General features: G+C 46.8%; 1 protein-coding gene and 1 pseudogene across 1 annotated transcript; both read right to left on the bottom strand.

The window, feature by feature from the left end:
* Positions 1 to 496: 496 nt before the first annotated feature.
* Positions 497 to 11,121, bottom strand: LOC125542218 (transcription factor bHLH162-like). Its single transcript, XM_048705170.1, has 6 exons — positions 10,717 to 11,121; positions 9,021 to 9,413; positions 8,378 to 8,437; positions 5,833 to 5,966; positions 5,548 to 5,754; positions 497 to 721 (listed from the first exon to the last, which is right to left on the bottom strand). Exons 1-5 carry the CDS (start codon positions 10,888 to 10,890, stop codon positions 5,607 to 5,609), a joined length of 909 nt encoding a protein of 302 aa, XP_048561127.1. The 5' UTR covers positions 10,891 to 11,121; the 3' UTR covers positions 497 to 721; positions 5,548 to 5,606.
* A 6,634-nt stretch (positions 11,122 to 17,755) lies between these two features.
* On the bottom strand, positions 17,756 to 25,090 carry LOC125542217 (annotated as a pseudogene).
* Positions 25,091 to 26,340: the final 1,250 nt, after the last annotated feature.

Here is a 26,340-nt window from a genome sequence, read left to right as displayed (position 1 = left end):
CGCGATTGGCTTCATGCTAACCAATGTGTGCCATCTACCATGCATCAATTCTTAATACAATGGGTTGATGATGAGGTAGAAGTCATTCACGCGGATAATTCGGCTTGTGTTGCTTTGGCCGATACATCGGTGGATTGGAATCATCCGGATGTTACTTGCTTAACAGGGCGTGACCTCTCGGAGTTTGATTTCCTTAGTGCTACGAGGAACGGGTTCATTCCCATCTCTTTAAAGCCGATTGGTGGTAATCGGTTCCAGGTTATGATGTAAACAAGAAGTTAAACATGGCCGATATAGAAATTATCGCCCTAAGCACATAGAATGGCCGATGGAGTGTTGACATCGTCCTTAGGAAAATCATCATGCAAGTTATTTTTCGGCACACAAGTTTGCCGAAAAACAGGGGGGCATGTGTTGACACCAAATTTTGGCACGACCAAGAACTTAATTAAGATGGCCTCAAATAGAGAAGTGCTCAAAGAGAGAAAGTTCCGTATCGTCAAAAGGGAAAACTTTGATATTTGGGCCATAGTCATCCGGTCTCATCTCTAAAGCTGAAGTTGTGTTCGAAGTACTCAGATTTTGTATTCAGAATACTATTTGGCCGATTACGCCCTCAATATGACCTCAGATGAAGGAGTGATCTAAAGGAGTTGTCTTCGCCTCGTCGAGACGATCGATTTTCATATATAAATCATCTCAATCCGAGTTCGTATGCGACCTGTGGAGACAAAATAAGGTCAGAAACAGAAGCTGCAGAGTCATTTCGGACCAACCGAGTTGATTGACTCGGTGAGACCGAGTTGATCCGAAAAATTACAGAAAGTTACAGAAAGTTTGCAACGTTCACACGGTGGGACCGAAAAAAATTAATCGGTGAGACCGAGATTGATCCGGAAATTGCCAAAGATTCCTGTCCGAGTTAGGTTAGGGTTTTTAATGTTTTGGACGGAATTTTTAGTCCTTTTCTTGTACGGGAAGTCCAGCCGCCTTTTATATATGTTGGGGGTGACGGCCGATTGAAATAACACACAATCGAACAAATCTATCTACATCTTTTACCTTTACTTTTCCTTCTCCCTTGTTCTTCTTCTTCCTCGTTCTTCGTTCGTTCTTCTTCATTGTAGGGCGGCGAACCTCGAGGCCCTAGGGGCGATCAGGTCAACCTAGGGCAGCCCATAGCCGCTACGCGCCCTGACGGGGTCCCTCCCGGGTGTGTGGGGTTTCGGGTCCTCAAAAGCGCCCGCCGGATTGTCTTGCGTACCGCGCTTCCGGCAGGTCTCCTTCGACGTGAGCTGCGGTGCATCACCCCCGGCGTCGAGGGTACACGGTGACGTGTTCGTGTGCGAACATAGTTGAACTAATATCGGTTGCTAAAGTTTATCTCAGGTTATTGGTTCTAAGTGCCCGCGATGGAGATGTGCGACGCCCCCCCCCCCATTTCAAAAAGGACAAAGGCGTGGTCTTTCATCGCTTCGAAGGTTTAGTTTTGGTTTTCTTCGAGTCGTAGGAAAGACCGCACTATTAAGAGGGGTCTGTGTGGACAAATGTTGTGTGAGAATGCCTTTGTCGGGCCTTACTCTCTTACCCTTCCCACTCGTACCCCCTCATATGGATCTAGTGTGTGTGTGCTGTGGTACTCAGAAAGTTGCAACAGTAAGTTACTGGGTACCCCGTGCGCACGGGGTCTTTTGACCCCCGTGCGCACGGGGTACTGGGTAACTCTCTGGGTACCCCGTGCGCACGGGGTCTTTTGACTCCCGTGCGCATGGGGTACTGCATAACTCTCTGGATACCCCGTGCACACGGGGTCTTTTAACCCCCGTGCGCACGGGGTGGTGCGTTTGTCTCTGGACACCCCGTGCGCACGGGGCTGACTTAGCCCGTGCGCACGGGGTCCAACGAGCAGAAATGCCCACCCTCACACAAACACTATAAAAGGTCCCTTCTTCCTCCTCCAACCCTCAACCCTAATGTCTTGTTGAGCTCCACCATTGCTACACCCCATTTTGCTCAATACTCCCAATCCCTCCACCCAAACTTGTTGAAACTTTGGGGATTGGGAGAGCAATACCCGATCTACAACTTGACCAAAACAAATCGCGTTTCTGTCGGTGTACAAAAAGAGGGGTACACTTTTTGTACCCCTATAACTGTGCACGGGCAGTCTGAGCCACGGGCACCACCACACCAAGCAAGGCAAGGGAGGTGAGCCAGGGTAAGACCGAAGCTCAAGAGAACTAGAACGACGCCAAGGCCAAGACCACGAAGAGCAAAGGGGACGAAGCAGACTCCCCCGGCAAGATCCTTGCCGGGAGACAGTTCTAGCAGCCCCGGCAAGACCCTTGCCGTGGCGACTCGTCCCGCGCCTACGGAGCAAATCACCCTTGAGTCCACTGCCCCCAAAAGGCAAGGATTCGGGAGACATCCCCATGGCGGCATGCAGATCTTTGTGAAGACATTCAAGATCAGATACACACTAAGGAGACAACAACCCTTGGCGGGATCCCAGCCGAGGAAGACCACAAGGCCCCCGGCAAGCGCCTTGCCGGGGATGACAGCAGGGGCCCCGGCAAGGCCCTTGCCGAGGACACCCGCAGGGCCACCATCAGGCCCACGCCGACTAAACCTCCACCACCGCATGCATGCAGCTGCCGACCCAACCAGCTGGGTAGGCACCCGCGTGACGGCATGCAGATCTTCGTGAAGACCCACCACTGCGCCACCTCAGCTGCCTGCCTACCTACATGGCATCGCAGGCGTCGCTGGCCAGGGCGCGTGTCGACACAAGAAGGAGCGACGACGGACTAGACAGGTTTCTCCCCCGTCCCCGATAAAGCAAGGACACCTAAGCAAGACGCATTAAATGTGCCTTGTCATGTGATGCGAAGGATAACCTCGCATTACTGTACCCTTTCCACCTCCTGTGTGCCACTGTGGCAACCCCTTTTTTCTATAAAAGGAGGCCCGAGGCGACCAGAGGGGGGATTCGGCTTTTTGGAGCTCCTCACGCCCCATAGCTAGCTCAAGAACACAGATATACAATACACCAAAGCAGGAGTAGGGCTTTACGCATCCTCGTGGCCCGAACCTGGATAAACGAACCGTGTGCTATCTGTTTGACCCGCTCTTCTCACGACCCCGCGCCCCGCTAACCACAGTAGGGATTCTTGTGATCCCATAGGTGTCGTTCCCACCGACATCTTTGGCGCGCCAGGTAGGGGAACACAGTTGTGAGAATCGGCTTTAGCAGTTAGCCCGGAACTCCTTCATCTTCGTGACCCTTGGAGAAGAAAGGAGGCCAGAAGATCGGCACTCGAGCGATTGCAAACAGAAGCTAAGTTGCACTGAACCCTTATTTATTCTATCCTTTTTATATGAGGTTATCCCCCCCCCCGGAGATGTCACGCCTTTGTATGAGAAACCTGCATGCCAGGGGGCTCTCCCACGATCGGCAACGCCCTTGCCCTATTTCGAGTCCGCTCAACGGCTCAAGCGGCTGCGTCGAGAATGGCAGAGTAGCCTTCCGCGATCAACAACGCTCTCAATTCTGACTCGAGTCAAGCTCGACAGTTCGAGTGGCCGCGTTCAGAACGGAAAGGTGGCTCATCCAGCAGCACGCATACCCAGCAGGCCCATGGGGATCCGTCCCCAAAACGCCGCTAGGGGCTTCCGCGCCAGCGAGCCTACACAATCGACGTAGGGCGCGCATACAAAGAGGAATTGAACGGGGAAATAACGTGCATGAAATTAGAAGTGCTGCAAAGTTATATTACATCACATCATTGCTGCGGTTCTAACTAAAGATGAAATTTGTCTTGGTCGTGAACCTGCAGCGGCGGTGAAGAATGGGATGCCTAATCCCGGCGCTGGCCTTCCACCCTCTTGATTTCGTCGATGCTGCTGATGACGGGCTTGATGCGCTCCTTGAGCACCGTGAGGTCAGTACCATCCGGCAAGCTATCCATCGCGGCATCGAAGTCGAGGTCGGGATTCCAGTACGCCATCTTGGTGAGGACCTTGGTCATGACCCCCCGGCAAAGTCGCCGGGCTTCCCCGGCCAACGTGGCCGCTCGGTTGGAGTGAAGATAAGCCAAGGCTCCAAGGACGCCCTCGAAGAACTGGGTCAGCTTGGTGTTGACGGTCCCGCTGCGCTCAGGGGCGTACCTCACGTTTGGCATCCCCATGGTGGCCAACTGTGAGGTGACCCTGCCGGCGACGTCCTCCAGACGGCTGATCCATCTGTTCTCGCCCGCCACATATTCCTGGTGGGAGGCGGCCTCGTTCGCCTACAGCTGCTTCTCCTCCTCCAGACTCCTGGTCAAGGTCTCCTCCCGAGCCCTGCTCTCCGACAACATATTCTCGAGATCCTCCAGCTTCAGCTTGAGATCTCTCACGGAGTTTTGCGCTTCGAAGAGCTCCCCAGTCCTGCTGATGACCACTCCTTGCGCCTCCGCCAAGGCGCTGTTGAGCGTGCTCTTCTCATTGGACAGCTTGAGGGCCTGCTCCTTCAGCTCGTCCCGCTCCACCTCCAACTCCCTTACTTTGTCGGCATGGGCCAGAGCATGGGCATCGAGCGCCTCCTTGTGCCTCTGCTCCATCTCGCGAGTCTGCCGCGCGACAAGGGCCTCGAGCTCCTCATCCTTGCCACGGACCGCTGCAGCAAGCTTCGCCTCACGCACGGCGAGGCCCTCTTCCTGGGAATCCAGTGCGGCTTGATGCTGGTTCTGGACGGCCTCGGCCGCGGCAGCCAAGTTCACCGCCTTTTCCTGGGCCTTCTCGATGTCAGCCATCTTCATGGTGAGCTCGACATTGCGCTTGGCCAATTCCTCCTGAAAGGCCCTCTGCTCCTCGCAAGTCTGGTGGAACCAGGTCTGCGTCTCAGCAACGCGCGCCTTGAAATCCACCTCCGCCTGGTCCACCGTTGCCGTCCTGGACTTAACCTTGTCCAGACGGACATGGTAGAGCGCCTGGAGTTTTCGGAAGTTGGCCCCCATAGCGCGGAAAAGTTGCTCTTCTGGAGAACCATCACTGCCAACGCCCGGCTCATCGACAACCTCGAGCCCGGTGGCGGCAAGCACCTCGCCGTCAAAGACTTCCCCTTCGGTGGGCGCTCGGGAACTTGACGCCCTTGGGAGATGGACGAAAAGATCGTCGCCCATCTTCAGATATCTGCCGGGGCCCGAGGTTGAGGAGGAGGGAGGCTGATCATCAACCACCTCTTCCTCGGCAGTGGCCTTGCCGGCTTCCCCGGCAAGCCCACCTTTGGCACCCTCGGAAGAAGCCTCGCCGGTCGCCTAGGCGGCCCCCGCAGCGGTGTCCTCGGCAGCATTCTTGGCGGCCTCATCAGCGGCGACCTCGTCAGCATCCCTGGCGGCCTCCTCGGCGACAATCCTATCGGCCTCCGCCGCGGCCTCCTCAGCAATATTCCCAACAACAGTATCCACATCCTCCATACCTATTGAAGGAGGGCCTGGGTAGTAATGGGAGCATTGAAGCCAAGAAAAAGAATAAGGGAAAAACAGAGATGGAGGACAGGCGACTCACCAGTGCCAGGCTGTGAAGCAGAAGTCCCCTCCCCGCCAGCATTCGGCGTCGTGGCAGAGTCACCAGCGCCCAAGTTCCCCTCTTCCTCCATGGCTGTGGGCTCCGTGCTTGATGCCCTTGCCGGGGACGCCCCTCGCGGCGACGTAGTCGATGGGGGTGGTGTGTTGGGGGTAGCCCTCTGCGGCTCCTCCTGCTGCCGCTCCCCTCCTGCAAACCCGACAAGGTCAACACCATAGCATCGAACGCCTACCACACGTGTCGATAAGAGGAGGGTGACAAACTTACGCTGGGGGCTGTGCTGGGGGCTGCTGTCCGGGCTGCTCAGCACCACCAGTGGCGACTTTGAAGCACTGGTCGGGGGCTGGCCGCCCGCCAAGGCCTTGGCCCTCTTCACCCTCTGGGCCAACGTCTTTGCATCCCTGCAAAAGAAAAAATGGATCAAGATAAGTGACTTAATTCAGGGGAATGGAAATGGCAGTAAAGGACGGAGTACTTACTCGTCACCCATCTCCTCTTCCTCCACCACTTTCCTTTTCCTCTTCGGGCTAAGAGGCCCGAGATCAAAAGCGACCTCCGCGTCAACATCCGAGTCGACATCTGCCGGAGGAGGCGAAGACGGCGGGGTTTGTGCGCGCCCAGATGAGGAAGGGGCTGTTGTCTTCTTCTTCTCAGCGGCCTTCGTCAGCCTCTTGGCTGTCGTGGCCCTCGTGTGACGCCCAGACCCCTCCAGGGCCAATTGAGGCCGCGTAGCCCTGCCGGGCCGGACCGGCTCGCCGGAGCCAGCCCGCCGTAGGACTCGCCCTCTTCCCCTGGTTGGCGTCGAGCCCGCCGCCACGTCCTCCTCCTCCGACGACTCGTCGGCCGCGTCTTCGACAAGCGGAGCTCCAGTGTCGGCGCTGCTGACCTCCTCGGTGGCCGCCGCCCACCGGGTGAGCTGCTCTTCCTCCGCAGTCGTTGCGGCCTTGTCCTCCACGCCCCCGGCACTGCCGGCCTCCATGGCGAGTTGCGCCTCCCTCGCCCTAGTGGCGATGTAGTCCAGCTCTTCCTGGGTGGTGTCCATGACAAGCCACCGCTCGGCGTCAGCATTGACATGTACCTCAATCAGGGTGTCAAAGAATTGCTGCACATCCGCGTCCTTCGGCTCCTTCCAGCTCGGGACAGGGCCGTGCGCATTACAGTCCGGCATCATGGAAATGATCTCGGACCGACGTGAATTGCTGCACAACGGGACCACCCCCGCTGGCAGCTTGAAAAACGGCCCCTTGAGGGCCTTGCCAACCTTTGCGGCAGCCCTCGCGGCCTTGCCGGTCCGTTCGACCTCGCCATCGCGACCCACATCAAGTTGGAAAAGCCGCTGGCAGAAGTGGGCATGCGCCATCACTGTGAAGTTGTGATCGAGGCCGGGGCGGAGTCGCATAATGTCAGCCGGATTCGTAAAGAGCCAAGCTAGCCTCCCCTTGTTGTGCAACGGGGCGATCCGGCGGCGAATGAAGTCCGCCCCGATCATCTCAAGGGTGAGTCTGGCCTGGGTGAGCCGGAGAATCCTAGTAGTGGCAACAGTGAGCCTCCCGTCTGCGGCGTCGACATCGCTCCAATCGCTGCCACGGACCGGCGGCACTCGGCGGACCTTGCAAAATTCCGGCGGGTCTTCATCCTCAATCCAGCACCACCGGCCACGCCATTCCTCCCACCTCTCCTTCACGGCACCGTCCGGGTACGCCCCCTTGGATCTTGGGATCCAGGTGACGCAACCAGAGACGGCACCTCCCGGCTGGATCCGAGGAAAGAAATAATGGCGGAAGAGCGCCGTGTTGGGCTGCACCCCGGTAAAGCCTTCACAAGATGCGCGAAGAAAGCCATGCACGCCACCGCATTCGGAGTAAAATCCAAGAGGCGAAAGCCGAAGGTGTGCATAATGTCGCAGAAGAAATCGGAGAAAGGGGGACATAACCCGCAAGAAAGATAATCGACGAAAAAGGGATACCGATTTGGAGCAGGATCGGCGCAAGCAGCAGGAATGATGCGTGTCGCCGGGTGTCCTGAATTCTCTCCCCCCGTCTTCGCTCCCGTTAGGGGCCTGAAGGAGGCTCGGAGCTCATGAACATCAACCGTCGAGGGGAAGAAAAAGGCGGACTTCGTCCGGTCCCCCAACAGCGCGCTCTCCGGCGGCTCCACAGTCCCAGCGCCCTTAGCCACCCCCTTGCCCTTGACGGATTTGGGCGCCATGACGGCCAAGAAGTTTAGAGGGCTAAGGAAGGGGGATGGCGAAATTAAGTTAGTATTCATCACCCAGGGTGCAGAATAAGTTATTCTTCACCCGAGTTAATCTTACGATCATTTCATAGTTAAATTACGTTTGGAATTCAAATAGTTACATTTTTATTGATTCACTACGTAAAATTTAACGTAAGAAAATTAAAATATAGGTCATAAGACAAGAAAATTTGCAGTTTATGTGTATTTTAGACTATGTTTTTATGTTTGTAATTTTACATAACATAAAATATTTTTTACGGTGATTATATATTTTCTTACGGTCTCTTTTTGCGTCGGAAATAAGACAAAACTTATGAAACGTAAAATTACGGTGCATTGATAGTAAAATAGAGGGGGGTGAAGAATAACTATTCCTCACCCAGGGTGACGAATAGCGCGAATATATATATATATATATATATATATATATATATATATATATAATGAAGGGTGTTTCCATCCCCTTCTTCTAGCAGTTAATAACTAGACATATTTACCAACTTTGGGTTTTTTTCTCTTTCTATATAATTGTGTGATATATATGTATTTTACACAAATTAATTTACTATCATACCAATGCCCTCAGCCGTTCAGAAACACTTGAAACATCTATGCCAATTCTCGAGCTTAAGGCCTACATAAGATAGAGAGACGAAATTAATTGATGTAATTAAATAACTCGTGTTAATTTCATGGAAAAGGTAGATAACAAATAAGTTTAATATTTACATGGAAAGAAGTCCTTCACCATGCAACTAAAATCATTTTCCAGTCACGGTTCATTAATACATAAATACTAGCGGTTGGAGAGGGAGGAAAAGAAAAGAAAGAAACTAATTTTTTTATTGCACATGTGTATGCCTAAGGTCACTTTCAAACTTTTTGGGCTAGCTTTCCCCAATTTTGTCTCTTTCTACATAGAGAGGAATCTACAGTTCCACATTTTGCACAAACTTGTACATGCATCGCTTTCATCTTCCCTTTTGTGCCTTTCACATGTATATATACCATTAATTTACTTCCAATTGTTTGGCTGTTGATTCAGTTTAATGCATACACTAGGAACAAACCTAAAACCCTCCAATAAGTATGGACACATAAACTAAATGGTTATGATCCAAAATGAATATTCGGACTCATGTGTGCTTATACATAAAAAAACATAGGTTATATTTTCTTTTGTAGATATCAAACGCTATACCTATATGTGTACGTACTCGGGAGTTTATGGTGTAGAAGATTTTGTCACCAGCAACGGAGTGATTGGCATTGACGACATCGGCTCCTTCTTCCTCGAGGATTCTGATCACCTCGTGGAGCATTATAGGCCTCTGTGTGCTGCATACCAGCACCACATGCATGCTCGTAACGTCGTGTTGCCGCACCTCCACCACCGGTGCAGACTCCTCCCAATGTTTCTCTCCTTCTGGTGACCCCGCACCGCCTCTCGTGGTAGGGGTGGTGGCTGGTATTGAGGCGCCACTAGCCCCTCTTGTGGCAGCCATTGCTTGCGCAGAGCTCCTCCTATGCCGCAGCTCATCGACCCTCTCCTTGAGCTTCTTGATGTATGACGCAGCCTCGTCTAGGCTGCCTAGCTGGGTCATTGTATCCTATATACCCATTTAAGGTGTACCAATGTTAGGAAATTTTGAGAACAAACTATAAAAAATATCAAATGGACATTAATTTTTGTTGCTAAGATAAGTCATTATCTTTTGATAATGGAAGAGCTATATTTTCCCGTATCTATGCATCGTGAATGCACATAACCACACATAATAGATATTCTGAGTTTGGAAATTATATTATCAAATCATCTCCTGTAAAACTAACCCTGGATTTTCTTCCGACTTTTGACAGAGTCTTTGATAAGCCAATTATTTATCTCTTATTTATGTGTGCCACCTAAATGTTTGCACGTACCTACAAGTCATTCTTGCTTATAACTTGAGATTCACTTATTGTGTGATACTTTCATCCTGCGTACATCCTTCGGTAAAATAACAATGTTTCAACCTTAGTTGGTTCTTAGTCCAGGAGTTAATTTTTCTATTTCTCAAAAATCCTACTGCATACTATCTTCATCGAAGTTGTACTTGCTACCCTGATATATTTTTATCATATTTCTAGCTATCTAGTCCGTCTCACCCCTCATCTCTGAGTTCCAGTTGTGACCCTGATAGTAATTTAAAACAGAGGGATATTTGCTTCCTCTTTGCAATTTGAAATTATCGCGATCGAATTTATTGCAAGATTTGAGGTATGTACTATATCAATTTATTGTTAGCTCGGCCTTTCAAACTTGACACTAGCTTGGTAGTTCCTGGAAACATGGGGCTGTATATTCAGAATATGTCAGAACAATGAACTAGAGGCGAGGTTAACGATTTCTATGTTTCAATGCTAGTATATATGTACACCTGGACGTGAGGTCAAAATAAGGAAGAATGTACCAGTTGATCGGCTAATTTCAGCTGTCCATCTCAACAACAAAAAAAGAATTACGGCTTACAAAATAGAGTAATTAATAGGTCGTAGGTACCTACGTCATCACTGTTTATGAGGAAAGCAACACATCCCAACAGAACTAAACGCCCGGCCGTAAGTAATACTCAATTACTCTGGCCCATCGTATATTTCATGTGTAATGAGAAGGACTGTACTTAATCACTAGTACTATTGGATACTGGTGGATACTGAATTAGTTAGAGTGACAATTTGAAATGCCAATATACTCTGTTTACTAATTATAAGTTGCCGCTAAAAGAATTCAGAGCAACTAAACGTGCTCACCTTCTTCCTTTTTTCTGGCCCAAATGGATTAGCATGTATGGAGAGAAGCAGCTAAGTATCACATTATCCAATTAAAATGGAAACGAATTGTAACAACATATGGGGTGTTTGTGGTCTTACAGGGTTGGCGAAGTGTTCTTTTGGGATGAGGGAAGCGAGCTTGGCGCAGAGCGCCTTCATGTGCTGCCTCCTCTCCCTCTCCGCCTCCTTCCTCTCCACCACCCTTGCCGCCGTCGTGCCGCCGCTCGTCCTTCCCCTGTTCCGGCCAGTCGCCTCATGCGCCCGCACCTCCATCTCGAACTCTCACGCACAAGGAATCCCGGATCTGCTAGCAGCCGGCCGCTCTGGTGGTCTAGGTCGAAATGCAACCAGACTGAGTGTATGACCACAAGCAGGCTGGAGTGGGTGTTTTGTTTTTCTTGGAGCAGCCAGTGGTAGGAGATGAAGAATTCCAAATGATGAGAGGTGGTAGGAGGAATAGAGTGGCGTGGCTTAAACGGGAGGCGCTCGTATGGGTGGTGTGTGCGCGTGAGTACAGATAAGGGCCGGCCGAATGTGAAAAATATGCTACTAGTAGCTACATATATATATATATATATATATATATATATATATATATATATATATATATATATATATGGACACCGCAGCACAAGAACACTCTAAAGTAATATGAAAATATGTGCATATGAAATATGTGGTTGCACACACATGCATGCGAGAGGGAGCACCAAGAAATATCCACGATTTTTTTAGGGTAGGTACTTTGATTCACAACCAAACTTAACTTACCACCGCACCAAATCTGTGCTGAAGTATATTTGGTTGGGCAAGGTTTCCTTGCTGACAGATTGGTCCCTTTTGTCATTGATTCCAAAAATGTGGTTGTGTATATAAGAGCAACTCCAGCAAATAGGCCCTGGCATCGGCACGACGGCCCAGTTGAAAGCCCAAAATAGCCAGCCACTCATAACCCTAAAATTGGACCCTACTCTGACATGGCAGAAGTTTCATTTGCTTGCCACCCGCAGCATCCGGTCATTCATATATGTTCACCATTGTCCCCTGCGTGCCTGGCTGCCATGCCTCCACCTCCTCACCCCTGGTGATGTTGCAAATTTGCAATGGTGCAGCCCGCCATTGTTCTTCTGTCGTGCCTCCTCGCCCCACGTCTGCTCGGCGCCTTCATATCCCAACCAAGCATCGCCGCCTCCCCATCCTCGAGCCGGCGCCTTCCTGATTCCTACAACAAGGCAGGAGATGACACAAGCGGTGGATCAAGAGAGGAAGGAGAGAAAAATACTAAAATAAAATGGGGGATAGTGTTCATCTGAGTAGAGGAGGGAGTGGATCTCTGGGTTGTCATGTATACATTAGTGGTAGATGGTGTTTTGCATATGTGTTATATGGCATGATCCCGTGTCCGAGCTCTCCCAAGCATGGCTTTCGTAGAGGAAGGAGGCGGGTGGTGGTGGATCTGCTGCTAGGTCTTCAAATAAGCTTGTGAGACAATGAGATTTGGCGGTTTTGGAGGCATCGGTCGACGAGGCCAAGGTGCGCTCATTTTCAACCTACTGGAGTCCATTGTCGTGTTGGAGATGGGTTACGTACGTCTAACCTGGACAACATGTTGCTACTCAGTCATGTGCTTCTTAATGGTGGTTTGCAGGCTGCTCCACAATTGACTTTTTTGGTCTAATGGTAAGCTCGGTGATTCTATACCGGTTATGGCAAGCTCGGGCTAGTGTTGGAGCCTTGCTGATGAGTGTGGGTCACATTGCAATCTTCTTCTCATGTCCAAGGGCTATTATGCGAAGTGCTTGCACGGGTTTGTAGTTTTGCTTTTCGTTTGGGTTTTTCCTCAGCCGTATTGCAATGCGATGTCTATAAAGTTGCTCCGAGTTTTTCGAGACATGTCTCTTGAATAAGGAAAAAAAAGTCTTAGGCAGGGACTATGAACGGAGACATAAGTTGTTAGTCCCTTCTTGCTGCTTTATTGGGCTTATCTTGCAAATCACATCAATCATGGAGGACCTAGTTCAGTGCTAGACTTAACTCCCTTCTTGCTGCTTTATTGGGCTTATCTTGCAAATCACATCAATCATGGAGGACCTAGTTAAGTGCTAGAGAACATATCACTACTAGTAAGGCTGGTCATAGTGGGGAGTAACTTAGAATTGTAACATGCATATGTTACCACTTATGTTACTTCCACTATGGATAGCCTAATGTTACACTCTTAGCCTTCTCGCTTCTTCATGCAATGGTTGATTCTACATTGAGAACAAAATTTTGACATGGTTTAATGTGGACATGGCTATATTTACATATTCCAATAAAGTGAGCCATGCAAATTGTCATCCATTCATGCAATTTGAGGTATGTTACTTTTTCTTTCCAAGCATCCGCCTTCATTCCGCTTTTCTATGCGAACCTAGTTTACCTGATATGCGATCCGACATGGCACGCAAAACATCATCATGAGGCTATGCATTGTGCATGCCCTTAAGAGCGATTGAGTATCGTTATCTTCATGAATGGATGACATCAACTCAGTGCAGTGGGTGGCGGGAAAATTTGCGCAAGCAAGATTAGTCTAGAGAGTAGCGTGGACCGATTAATTGTTGGCCGAAGAAAAAGAGACGACGAGGGAGAGAGACACCCTGCTGCATTCATTCATCGCATGCACGCGTCACGCCGGTGACGCGAGCAAAGCTTACGTAGGCAGGCGCAAACCCCAATGTTGATCGGCTCGCCGCCTCTGATTTCTTCTGGTGGTCAACCGTACCGGTCCATATACGTAGCTAGGAAGCGTGCCAGGTGTCTCTGTGTTTGGGCGTGAGTAGATCGAGCTTGATGCATGCGTGCTGCATGACGTTTGCGTGCATGACGCACGTGCAACAGAGCTTCGTGGAGGAGTCTGGTTGACACTGACACTCTCTCCCTCTCCGTCTTCACATAGTACTACGTATCGCGCCCTCTACATGGAACGATGCACACAGCTATCTTTATTATATTAGTCAATATAGTCTGATAAAATAAATACATTGATCAACTTAAAACCATCTTTCTGATAATCTATGTCGTTACACCTACTAGTTTGATGATATGTGTTGAACCTCACATCAACACACATCATCTAATCTGGTGGCCTCACCAAGCAACCCACGAAGAGCCGAATGTATCAACCAGTCTAACAGTTAGACCCTCAGCGCGCACTCCATACGCATGCTCCAAAATCCGCCGCCGACATCTTTCGTCGTCCCAACTTCTGGAGAGATCAACACATTGACTTTGTCAGGCCCAACTGCCGTCGATGCCACCGCAACACCAGGCTGTGCCACCACCCTACGCACACCTATCAATACACGTACGTCACTGAGATCCTGTTGCGCCACGCTGCCGAGACCCGCCATCGCCAACGCAGTAGATGCCACACCGCACCACATCCTGATCCAAATCGCCGCCAATGTCAACCTAATGGTGTCTACCAGCCAAGTATCTTCCAGGGCGGTCCCTTCAAGAAGGGAACGAAGCCGAAAGCGCCGTCGCCGCCCACCATAGTTAGGGCTTTCACCCGAGAGACACATGACGTGGTGGAGGTAGAGGTAGATCTGACAAATGTCTCCATGCAGAAAAGACGGTGCCCTCGGGCGGCAAGGGATTTCTCCCTATCTGAATATCCACCTCCAGCTTCATCCCCATCGAGTATCGGCAAGTCTCGCGACCCCAATCCATACGGTGGAGCCCACCAAGCAAGGAAAGGAGTGAAGACAACATGATCCAGATCAAGTTCCGCGCAGCCGAGCGAAGCAACGTCGGACGAAGGCTCCACAACCGCCGTCTTTTGGAGCCTCGAGGGCTTGCTCTCTGCTCTCTCTGGAAGCAATGTGGAGGAGAGGGAAGGAAGGAAAGGCCGGCCGCGGCTGGGTTGGTCGCCACCCGAGTCGCTTTGGGCTTCAGATATTTCGGATCGGTGATTTGTTAATTACTACAGACACTCAAATACTATCTCACAACATACCCTATTTGCCTGTGTATGTTGCCCCCACACGCATATAATAATCATACATCTACGTGCAAACTATTAATTCCTATGTAACCTTCCTAACTACTCCCTCCGTCCCATAATGTAAACGCATTTTTAACACGTGTCAAAACGCTCTTACATTATGGGACGGAAACTATATTTCCCCCTGAATTTCACAGTGGTGAGGCCTGTCCTCACCCTATCCAACCAATCCTAACTTCCCACGTTAACTTTTACTAAAACCGTAGAAAAATTTACGTAGATGTAGCATCTCTCCACGCCATATGACTGCCGTGCACATTCGGGCACTAATCCTGGCCTTGGAAAAAAAAAATGTGCAATAAACGAATGGCTTACCTTATCACATATCCATGGGCTGCCTCATGGATGCATATGCATGGCTCCAAAGAATAATACAATCGTCCTATTCTTTTTTAGATGCTAGCAAGTGGCCGGACGGACACATATCATGCAGACATGTGTACACAATCTCTAGCTAGGGCCTTGTCTCTCACGTACGAATCCAGCCACAGAGACAGGCGCCCAGCGGATAGATGTGCACATGCATGCAGTCCATATCATTATTAGGCAGGCAGAGCTTTTATACTTTACACAAAAGCACAAAAGCCAGGCACAGCTGTGCAAACAGACACAAGGCTAGCTACCAATGCAGTATCCATCTACAGCGTATACACTGTGCGCCTAGTGAGGCCCATGCTCCAAATCAAATTGTGTGGTGTGTGGTCCGTCCGGTAGGCATTTGGATCCTTGCCTGTTGGCTGCATATTTGTGTTCAAATGATGATTAAGGTGTTTCAGCAACGGAAAATTATATGTAGAGAGAGAGACAGTTACAAGGAATGTACATAATCATGAGAGCGGCAATTTGGCTTGTCTATACTTCCTCCATTCCACAATGTAGTGCTTCCTTTATCTACGTGCTTCAACTTTGACCGTAAATTTAACTACCAAGACCGATTGCGGCGGGAGCAAAAATTATATGAGTGAATTCGTATTCGAAAGAAGTTTTCAATTATATAATTTTTTTCTCCCGCCGCAGTTGGTCTCGTTGGTTAAATTTAAGATCAAAGTTGGACCTCGGGAAGCGCGGGCGTACTATATTTTGAAATGGAGGGAGTACATTTTTGTTGACACTGTTTTGATTTTCATGCTACCTCAAGAAAGACACCGACCCTAGCTAGGGATGGCCAGGTATCAGCATCGAATTTGCTCCACATGCACGCTTAAATTAGTCAAGTCTCTCTATTTTCCTTTGTGTGAATACACTCCTACTAGTAGTCAAGTCAAGTCTGAAATGTCACCCGACATCTCCATTTATCTTCTTCAGGTAGACTTTCAGTTGTGAACACAAACAAACTTGCAAAGTCATGATTGCTCCATGTCGGTGCTCACTTAATTAGTTCACACGGTATGGTTTTTTTTTTGCTCCACGTGTGTGCTCCATTAGATAAAAACAATTATAGCATAGTAATATCTGCAGTCGTTGTAATACAAATGAAGTGTTTTATATATGTATCTGGAGGCTCGCCAGACGACGCACCAACTCAAAGTCACCATTTCCCATCCTTCAATTTTCTTTCCCCGTTCAAACACTTCGATTGCTTTCAACTTGAAGTGTTTGGCACATTAAGCACACATGCACATGGTTTTTAACATGTTGCATGAACAAAAACATTTGATCAATCGGTGTGTCCATTGTCCCCTCTTCCGGGGTCCGATCCATAGACGTGTGAGTGTGATGCATGACATTGGATGGCCTAAACTGTCTGGAAAGCATGGTCCAGACATTTGCAGACGATTTGGCATGGTGTTGGTGTTGCATGAACCACGCAAGGACCCCTACTAAAATGGAGACATTTCAGCAGAGCATTGTCCAATCATTTGACCCCTTTTTTTGCCACAAGTCAAAAGATATTTTTCTTGCCATGTGGCGCTGACCTTGCAAAAAAAAATTGTCCGCGTGAATGTAAGTTTTTTTCCCACCGCCACGGATTAGATTGAGTTAAAGTTTTGGAAGTCTTTTGAATCGGGTGAATTTTGTTTGAGTCTCAGCAAGGTTTAAAATATCAGGTAGGGGGCTCATATGGTTTTAAATACAACTTTGAACTAAATCAGTGATACTTAATTTGGGATGGAGGGCGTATAAGTTATCGGGTGGTATAATAGACGATATGTACTTAGATCCGGGAACTTTATGGGAATTTTCAAGTAACCTATTCATAAAATGCCCTTCGAACAAAAATAGAACAGATAATAAAATAATACAGAAGCAGAACAAGTATGGTTGTTTTGTGAACATAAAATAATATCTACTAAATTCTTGATGAAACATAAGGATGTACATTATGCATGTATCATACCCCAGCATAAAGTAAAACAAATTATCATATTTTCATCAGCGGTGGTTGCTGTCATGGTGCGCTGGTTCTATGGGGCCTTATCACGAGACTTCCCGACTGTATATTACAACAAGGTTTTCCTAGCTCTGATAAGGAAGGGGCGATGACGGTGGCGCGCCTTAGCCTCACTCCAGTGCTTGTAGTGGTCGCTAGGTGGTCTACAGATCTGGATGTATTTTTTAATTTTAGTGTTGTTTGTACTACCTTGACAGTTGATGAATAGATTGAAAGTTTTCCGCACAAGAAAAATATCATTTTCTAAATAAAATATATACATCCAGGAAAAAAAATCACAGCTGGCTGCCAGGCCCCACAGACAGCTAGCACAAAAGGTAAAGGGCCTTGCCCGTTTAGGCATCTTTATCTTTTTCCTTGGATTCCATGTGTAGGCCATGTGGATGTGGAAGCCGCCATTGGTACAGCTCCATCATTGATCACCTTTTTCTTCTTCAGGTATGTAGACTTGAGTGGTGAACGCAGCCATGCAAAGTCAAAGTCTTCAAGTTCCATGTATTCAACTAATTGGTTCAGACCGGAGAATCACCCATTTGTATGTACACTGTTGCCTGACGTTTGCATTTGATATGAAAAGCCACAAGCATGTCTCTGCTCGTACATACCAATGCGCGCTGCATGGATTTTTCTTTTCTTCATTTGAAACTCCCATATGCTCGGCTTTTCAGTTAATTGCCTTCACAAATCACAATCATTCACTTGCCCCATCGATCAGAGAAGCAGAGGGCGTGCATGCATGCTACTACAGAGAGCACGTTGTCGTTGACGCACTGCACCCTATGCATGGCCGCAACACATGTGCACGTACAGCACGTACAGTTGATCATCTTCTGCTCGTTATCTCCATTCAGATAAGTGTCGGATTCACTGGAGCAAAGCGTAGGGAGTGTGGAGGCCACCACCTATATCGCCATTTGCCAAATACTGCCCTTCAGCCCGTGAAGCAAAGCATTGTACATATGTCCCTGCAATGCAGACAGGCAATTCCGCAGAGCATTGTACATATATGTCCTATCATTTGACTCATTTTTTCATTCACAGGTAAAATGGTAACTTCTTTTCGTTTCTACCAAGCAGAATTTCCCAAATACTCCCTCCGTGCAATAAAACTTGTCTCAAACTTGTCCCTCAAATTGATGTATCCAGCACTAACTTGGTGCTAGATACATCCATTTAAAAAACAATTCTTTTCGGACGAAGGGAGTACCACTCAAGGCTGGCTTAAATGTTAGTCGCACAATCTGAAGACATATATAGCCAAGTTCAACACCGGAGAGGCCACCGTTTGCTCAAACAGTGATGTTGAATTTGTTAAAGTTCTCAAGCAGATATTGGGAACACAGTAATTTCAAAAAAAATCCTATGCACACGCAAGATCTATCATGGTGATGCATAGCAAGGAGAGGGAAAAAGTGTTGTCCACGTACCATCGTAGACCGTAAGCGGAAGCGTTATGACAACGCGGTTGATGTAGTCGTACGTCTTCACGATCCGACCGATCCTAGTACCAAAAGTACAGCACCTCTGCGATCTGCACACGTTCGGCTCGGTGACGTCCCACGAACTCTCGATCCAGCTGTGTGTCGAGGGAGATATTCGTCAGCACCACGGCATGATGACGGTGATGACGAAGCTACTGGCACAGGGCTTCGCCTAAGCACTACGACGATATGACCAAGGTGAATTATCGTGGAAGGGGGCACCGCACACGACTAAGGGATCAATGATCAACTTGTGTGTCTATGGGGTGCCACCCTCCCCCGTATATAAAGGAGTGGAGGAGGGGAGGGCCGAACCTCTCTATGGCGCGCCCCAAGGGGGATTCCTACTCCTAGTAGGAGTAGGTTTCCCCCCTTCCCTAGTTGGAGTAGGAGAAGACGGAAGGGGAAGAGGGAGAGAAGGAAAGAGGGGGGCGCCGCCCCCTCCCTAGTCCAATTCGGACCAGCCCATGGGGGGGGCAGCCACCCCTTGAGGCCCTTCTCTGCTTTCCCGTATGGCCCATTAAGGCCCTTTACTTCCCCGGCGAATTCCCGTAACTCTCCGGTACTCCGAAAAATACCCGAATCACTCGGAACCTTTCCGATGTCCGAATAAAGCCTTCCAATATATCGATCTTTACGTCTCGACCATTTCGAGACTCCTTGTCATGTCCGTGATCTCATCCGGGACTCCGAACAACCTTCGGTACATCAAATCACATAACTCATAATACAAATCGTCATCGAACGTTAAGCGTGCGGACCCTGCAGGTTTGAGATCTATGTAGACATGACCGAGACACATCTCCGGGCAATAACCAATAGCAGAACCTGGATGCTCATATTGGCTCCTACATATTCTACGAAGATTTTTATCGGTTAAACCACATAACAACATACGTTGTTTCCTTTGTCATCGGTATGTTACTTGCCCGAGATTTGATCGTCGATATCATCATACCTAGTTCAATCTCGTTACCGGCAAGTCTCTTTACTCGTTCCGTAATGCATCATTCCGCAACTAACTCATTAGTCACATTGCTTGCAAGGCTTATAATGATGTGCATTACCGAGAGGGCCCAGAGATACATCTCCGACAATCGGAGTGACAAATCCTAATCTCGATCTATGCCAACTCAACAAACATCATCGGAGACAACTGTAGAGCACCTTTATAATCACCAAGTTACGTTGTGACGTTTGATAGCACACAAGGTGTTCCTCCGGTATTCGAGAGTTGCATAATCTCATAGTCATAGGAACATGTATAAGTCATGAAGAAAGCAATAGCAATAAACTAAACGATCATAGTGCTAAGCTAAAGGATGGGTCTTGTCCATCACATCATTCTCTAATGATGTGATCCCATTCATCAAATGACAACACATGTCTATGGCTAGGAAACTTAACCATCTTTGATCAACGAGCTAGTCAAGTAGAGCCATACTAGGGACATTCTGTTTTGTCTATGTACTAATTTTCCGGTTAATACAATTCTAACATGAATAATAAACATTTATCATGTTATAATGAAATATAAATAACAACTTTATTATTGCCTCTAGGGCATATTTTGTTCAGCAGAGACATTATTGGCCCGCGTGCTTCTGAAAAGGGCCAATTTAATTTAGATTTACTCCCTCCTTTTTGGTTTATAGGGCTTATCTTAATTTGTTTGTTTTTTCCAATTTAATGGGCTCATCTCCATCTCATTTTTAGTTAAATCTTTTCATCCAAGAATTAAAAAGAAACACATCAATGCATGTAATGTTCCAACTCATCTAGTGGCCAAGCATGCATGCACTGCAATTAATTCAAATTAGTGCGTGAGTTTAATTGGGGTAGTTTTGTAAAGTACGTGATACACTCCTTCACTCACAAAATGTCTTGGTTGATGAGATTTCAGATTTAAGCGCTATAAATCAGAAAGGAGGGAGTATCAATTATCACGTGCATATATTATCTAATGTAACATTCCATTGTTCAACTGACATGTCGCTACGTGTGTATGTGCGCCATTTTATAACGGATGGGTTGACTTGCTACATATCGATCTACTTGCATTCACACTACTACACTGAAATTGACATCCATATGAGTTGTCGATTCACAATATTTCAGCATAATACAGTATAGCTAGTAGCAATTAATTGAAGATGGAGGAATGTGTCTTGGCTTTCGTGTGACGGAAGTTGGCCAGAGCGACGTTGGTATACCTAGTTGTAACGACATATTTATTGTCGAAGACACTACAAAAATAACCCAACAAAATTTAAACACTGACGTTAAACAAATACTGGAGCTTCATGCTTGACACAAGTTATAAGAAACCAAAGTGGATGCAATTTTTAAGGAAGTGGTGATTCTCAAAAGTGCCGATTAGCTAGCAACCAATCATTTTCACTTGCTTTTTCTTCTTTTTTGAGAAACGTCATTTTCGATTGCTAAATTTCAAAAATGAACAAACGGACGTGTTCCTTCTTGGTGAGCTTTCGGCCCACCACATCAGGCTCTCCCGAATCACCCACTCTCTTGACGTCGAGGAAGAAAGTGAAGTATTGAATGGGTCCAGAACCAAAAGCCATCACATAATAGTATTCAGCACGTTTACATGCATGGATGCAGTAACATCTGCCTCTCACTTTCATCCACCCCTTTCTTTAATATTTGCTCGGTCTTACCGCATATTATACTCCTTTATTTGATACTTTCGTCAACATATTTTCTGACATACTCTTTTGTTTGATACTTTAGTCAACATATATTTGTTTGGCATGACGCCCACATGTCCACATCTTGTACTCCCTCCGTTTCTTTTTACTCCGCATATAAGGTTTGGTCAAAGTCAAACTTTATAAAATTTGACTAACTTTATAGAAAAAAATATTAACATTTACAATACTAAAGTTATATGTTCTGAAAATTTATTTCATCATGCATCTAGTAGTATTGATTTCATAGTGTCATTGTTGATATCTTTTGCTACAAAGCTAGTCAAATTTTACAATGTTTGACTTTGACCAAATCTTATATACAAACTAAAAAGAAACGGAGCGAGTATTTTCTTCTGTTTTGCCAAAGTTTGCTTTCGCCAATGGATACTAATTAACATAACTGTCAATGTCTGACTGTCAAAGTCTGGATGTTGTGGGAACAAAGTTCATTCCCCTAAATAATGAATTTCTTCTTACCCTATATACTGTATATAGCTATCTGAAAAAAACAACACCTGCATGGTATACTCTTTTCTCCCAGATGTGCGATGATTAAATGAAGCAAATAATTAAGCAGCCCGTACCAGTAGAAAGTAAATTACATTCGAGCAAGTTGGTGATATTTTTGGGCATCTGCACCATGTAATCACATAGCCAGAATATCGAGCAATACATGCCTATGATCTTATTCCAAAAATACTCCAGCAACGTACAACAAGATAGGACAGCCCAAAAGTCGGTGTAAATCGCAGAACAGTCAACATTCCTTCCCATACATTGATCATGTTGTGAAAACAACATGAAGAAGATGTTATGTAGCTACTGAAGGGTGTTTCCATCCCATTCTTCTAGCAACTAATAACTAGACATATGTACCATATGCGGGATTTTCTCTTTATATATAGTTATGGGATATATATTTTACACAAATCAGTTTACTATCATACCAATGCTCTCAGTCGTTCAGAAACACTTGAAACATCTATGCCAATTCTCGAGCTGAAAGCCTGCACAAGATAGAGAGAGGAAATTAATTGACGCAACTAATTAACCCATGCTAATTTAATGGAAAAGGTAGATAATAAATTGGATTTATATTTAGATGGAAAGAAGTTCTTAATCATGCAAGTAAAGACATTTTCCAGTCACTGTAGGTTAAATTTAAGACATAAATTCTAGCGGATGGAGATGGAGGAAGAGAAAAGAAATGAGTTAAAAAAATTGTGGCACATGTATATATCTAAGGTCATTTTCAAACTCTTTATCTAGCTTTCCCCAATTTTATATCTTTCTACATAGAGAGGAATCTACGGTTTCATATTTTTCATGTATGTATACATGCATCACTTTCATGTTCCCTTTGTATCTTTCACTTGTATATATACCATTAGTTTACTTCAATATGTGTAGGTACAGTAGAAACAAATGTAAACCCCTCCAATAATATGGACACAGCAAGTAAATAGTTATGGTCAAAATGAATACTCAGACTCATGTGTGCCTTAGACGACCCACAGTGGGAGTAACATGGGTAGTAACATCATACATATCTAGATAAAATAGACGACGTGGCAAGCAATAAATGAAGAAATAGAGGCATGTGGTAACATAGCTAGTTACTAGTAGTATGAGTAACATCACACATATCAAGGGAAGATGAGTCTATAGCCTAATAAATGAAGTGTTGCATGTTATCACATATATGTTACTTTTCACTATAGAGGTAGTAACATAGACTAGTAACATAGGCATGTTACTAGTCTAAGTTACTCCCCATTCTGGCTAGTCTTATACTTTACAACATGGGTTGTATTTTCTTATGCAGATGTGAAAGGCTATACCTATGTATGTACATACCCGGGAGTGTATGGTGTAGAAGATTTTGTGGCCAGCAACGGAGTGATTGGCATTGACGACCTCGGCGCCTTCTTCCTTGAGGATGGTGATCACCTGGTGGAGCATGATCGGCCTCTCTGTGCTGCATACCAGCACCACATCCATGCTCGTATCATCGTGTTGACACACCTCAACCACCGGTGCCGATGCCTCCCAATGTTTCTCTCCTTCTGGTGACCCCGCACCACCACTGGTGGTAGGGGTGGTGGTGGGCGTTGAGGCGCCACTAGCCCCTCTTGCGGCAGCCATTGCTTGTGCAGAGTTCCTCCTATGTTGCAGCTCGTCCACCCTCTCTTTGAGCTTCTTGATGTATGACGCAGCCTCATCCAGGCTGCCTAGCTGGGTCATCGTATCCTAGATACACATTTAAAGTCCAACATTGTTAGAAAAATATGAGAAAAAATATAAAATATATCAAAGGATGTTAATTTGTTTTGCAAAGATAAGTCTCTTATTTTGATAATGGAAGAGCTATATTTCCTCATCTATGCATCCTGAATATGCACATGACCAGACATAATAATCTTCTGAGTTTGAAAATATTATCAAATCATCTCTTGTAAAACTAACAGTGGATTATCTTCATACTTTTTGTTTCTACTTGACAGAGAGTTTGATAAGCTAATGGGTTTACTTTCCCTCTGTCCCATATTAGTTGCCGCTGAAATGGATGTATCTCGATGTATTTCAATGCTAGATACATCTGTTTCACCGACAACTAATATGGGACGGAGCGCGTATTATTAATAGGTAAGAAATATTTATGTGAAGAGTCGCATAAGACCCCGTACGTCCATTTGAGGCACAAAATTAATAAAGCATTATATGTATTCTCTTATATATTTGTGGATATCCAAATTCCGTGCTCAGTTTTTGAGAGATGAACAAAATGATTCTCGCAAGCTTGGAACAAAAACAATTACGCATTTCAAACATGACACTAGCTTGGATATTTCCTGGGATGCCAGAAAAATATATCGAGGTGGGAACTTTAGAAATTTATATGTTTCAATATTACTAGTACTATTTTGTACACCTGCAAGTGAGATCCATAGCATGATTGTACCAGTCGGCTAGCTTCGGTTGTCCATCTTAACGGGAAATGTTTACAAAATAGTTAATAGGTTGTACGTTCCTGCGTCACAGTTCATAAGGAAAGCAACACATGCCAACAAAATTAAATGCCCGGCCGTACGTAGAACTCAATTGCCTTGGCCCGTTGATTACGATATTTCATTCCCCGCAAAAAAAAGAGATTACGATATTTCATGTGATGAGAAGGACTATACTTAATTACTATAGGATCTACTGGATAGTGAATTGGGTAGAGTGAAATAAATGTCCATATATACACACAACAAACCCTCCCGACTAAATGACTTCAGAATAACTAAACGTGTTCATCTTGTTCCTTTTTTTGGGCCAGAGAAGCAGCTAACTAAGTGTCCCATAATTCAGCTAAAAGGGGAACAAATTGTACAACATATGGAGTACTGTTTTGTGGTCTTACAGGGTTGGAGAAGTGTTCTTTTGGGATGAGGGAGGTGAGCTTGGCGCAGAGCGCCTTCATGTGCTGCCTCCTCTCCCTCTCTGCCTCCTTCCTCTCCACTACCCTCGTCGCCGTCGTGCCGCCGCTCGTCCTGCTCCTCTTCCCGCCCCTCGCCGCCTTCGCCTGCATCTCCATCTCGACCGATGGTCGCAATGCAACCAGAATGATGGAGGGGGGGATGGGCGAGGAGGAGTGAGGGTTTATGAATACAAGAAGGCAGCTGCTAGCTAGCTGGAGTGAGTGTTTTGTTTTTCATGGAGCAGCCAGATGGAGGTAGGAGATGAAGAATTCCAAAGGATGATAGGTAGTAGGAGGACTGGAGTGGTGTGGCTTAAATGGGAGGCGGACGGGACAGATGGGTGCTGTGTGTGCGCTCCCAAGGATAATGGCAGGCAGGATGTGGAAAATGTGCCTAAGTAGCTAGATATATGTGTGGACACCGCATACGAACACTCTAGAGTATTAAAATATATGCGCATATATTATAAAATATATGTGGTTGCACTGGTGAGTACACATGCATGCGAGATAGGGGGCATAAAAAAAACTTCCACGGATATTATCACCTTTTGAGGGAAATATCAACGGGTACTTTGATTCACGACCAAAACTTAGTTTACCACCGCACCAAATCGGTGGTGAATTATATTTGGTTGGGCAAGGTTTCCTTTGTAGCAGCTGGGTCCCTTTTTCCATAGATTCGAAAAATGTGGTTGTAGGAGCAACACGAGCAAATAGCCCTTGGCATGGGCCCGATGGCTCGAAAGCCCGATAGACTGGGCGGAAGCTCGAAATGTCTTCGAATATAGTTTTTTAAAATAAATGTATTTATAATGATGTATTTATATATATATATATACCCAAACAATAGTTTTTAATATAAAATATGTCTTAAAATACACTTTTTAAGGGAATGTCTTCAAATACATAATAGTGCATTTTTGTGGCCGGGCTAGGGTTGGGCCCGGATCGTTAGGGCCAGGCTTATCAGGGCCTAGCTCGACAAATTCCTAGGTCTCGCAGCAAAGACCCCTTCATAAGTCGTCATAAGGTTTTTTGATGGTTAAAGCAACAAAAACAAACAGCTCTAGTTGGCGGCCTCCATTTCGTCATTCCGGGTGACGTTGCAATGCTGCTGTCTGCCGCTGTTCCTCTGCCGCCCCTCCTCGGCCTGCCTCCCGCATCATTGCCGCTCGATGCCCCCACATCAGTAGCGCAAGACATCACAACCTCCCCATCCTCGATGCCGCCGGCTTGGGCAACAATGAGGCAAGGTGGACGGCACAAGTGGCGGAGCAAGAGAGGAAGGAGAGGAAAATAATAAAAATAAAAATGTGAGACATCACTGACCTAAGTTGTTGCCGCTGTGTTGCTGCAGTTTACCAGTCGTGAGTAATGATGGGCTGGACCGTGCTGAATGGACATGCAACTAAGCTCGATCTCTATGTTGGCCGCATTAATTCAGTGAGTGCGAGCAAAGCAAGACTATAACAGCATCTCCAGCCGCTCCCCCAACAGGCCCCACTCCCAGGCTTTTTTTGGCACCAGAGGCCTAAAATCGGTCCAGTCGCGCCCACAGGAGCCCGTTATCCGCCGGTTTGGGCCGAAACTGGCGCCGGCGGATCCAGACCGAACCCAGCGCG

Source organism: Triticum urartu, chromosome 3, assembly GCF_003073215.2.
Source record: "Triticum urartu cultivar G1812 chromosome 3, Tu2.1, whole genome shotgun sequence".
Taxonomy (NCBI): Eukaryota; Viridiplantae; Streptophyta; class Magnoliopsida; order Poales; family Poaceae; genus Triticum; species Triticum urartu.
Note: the sequence above shows the minus strand (reverse complement) of the source record. Positions and strands in the feature narration are given on the sequence as shown.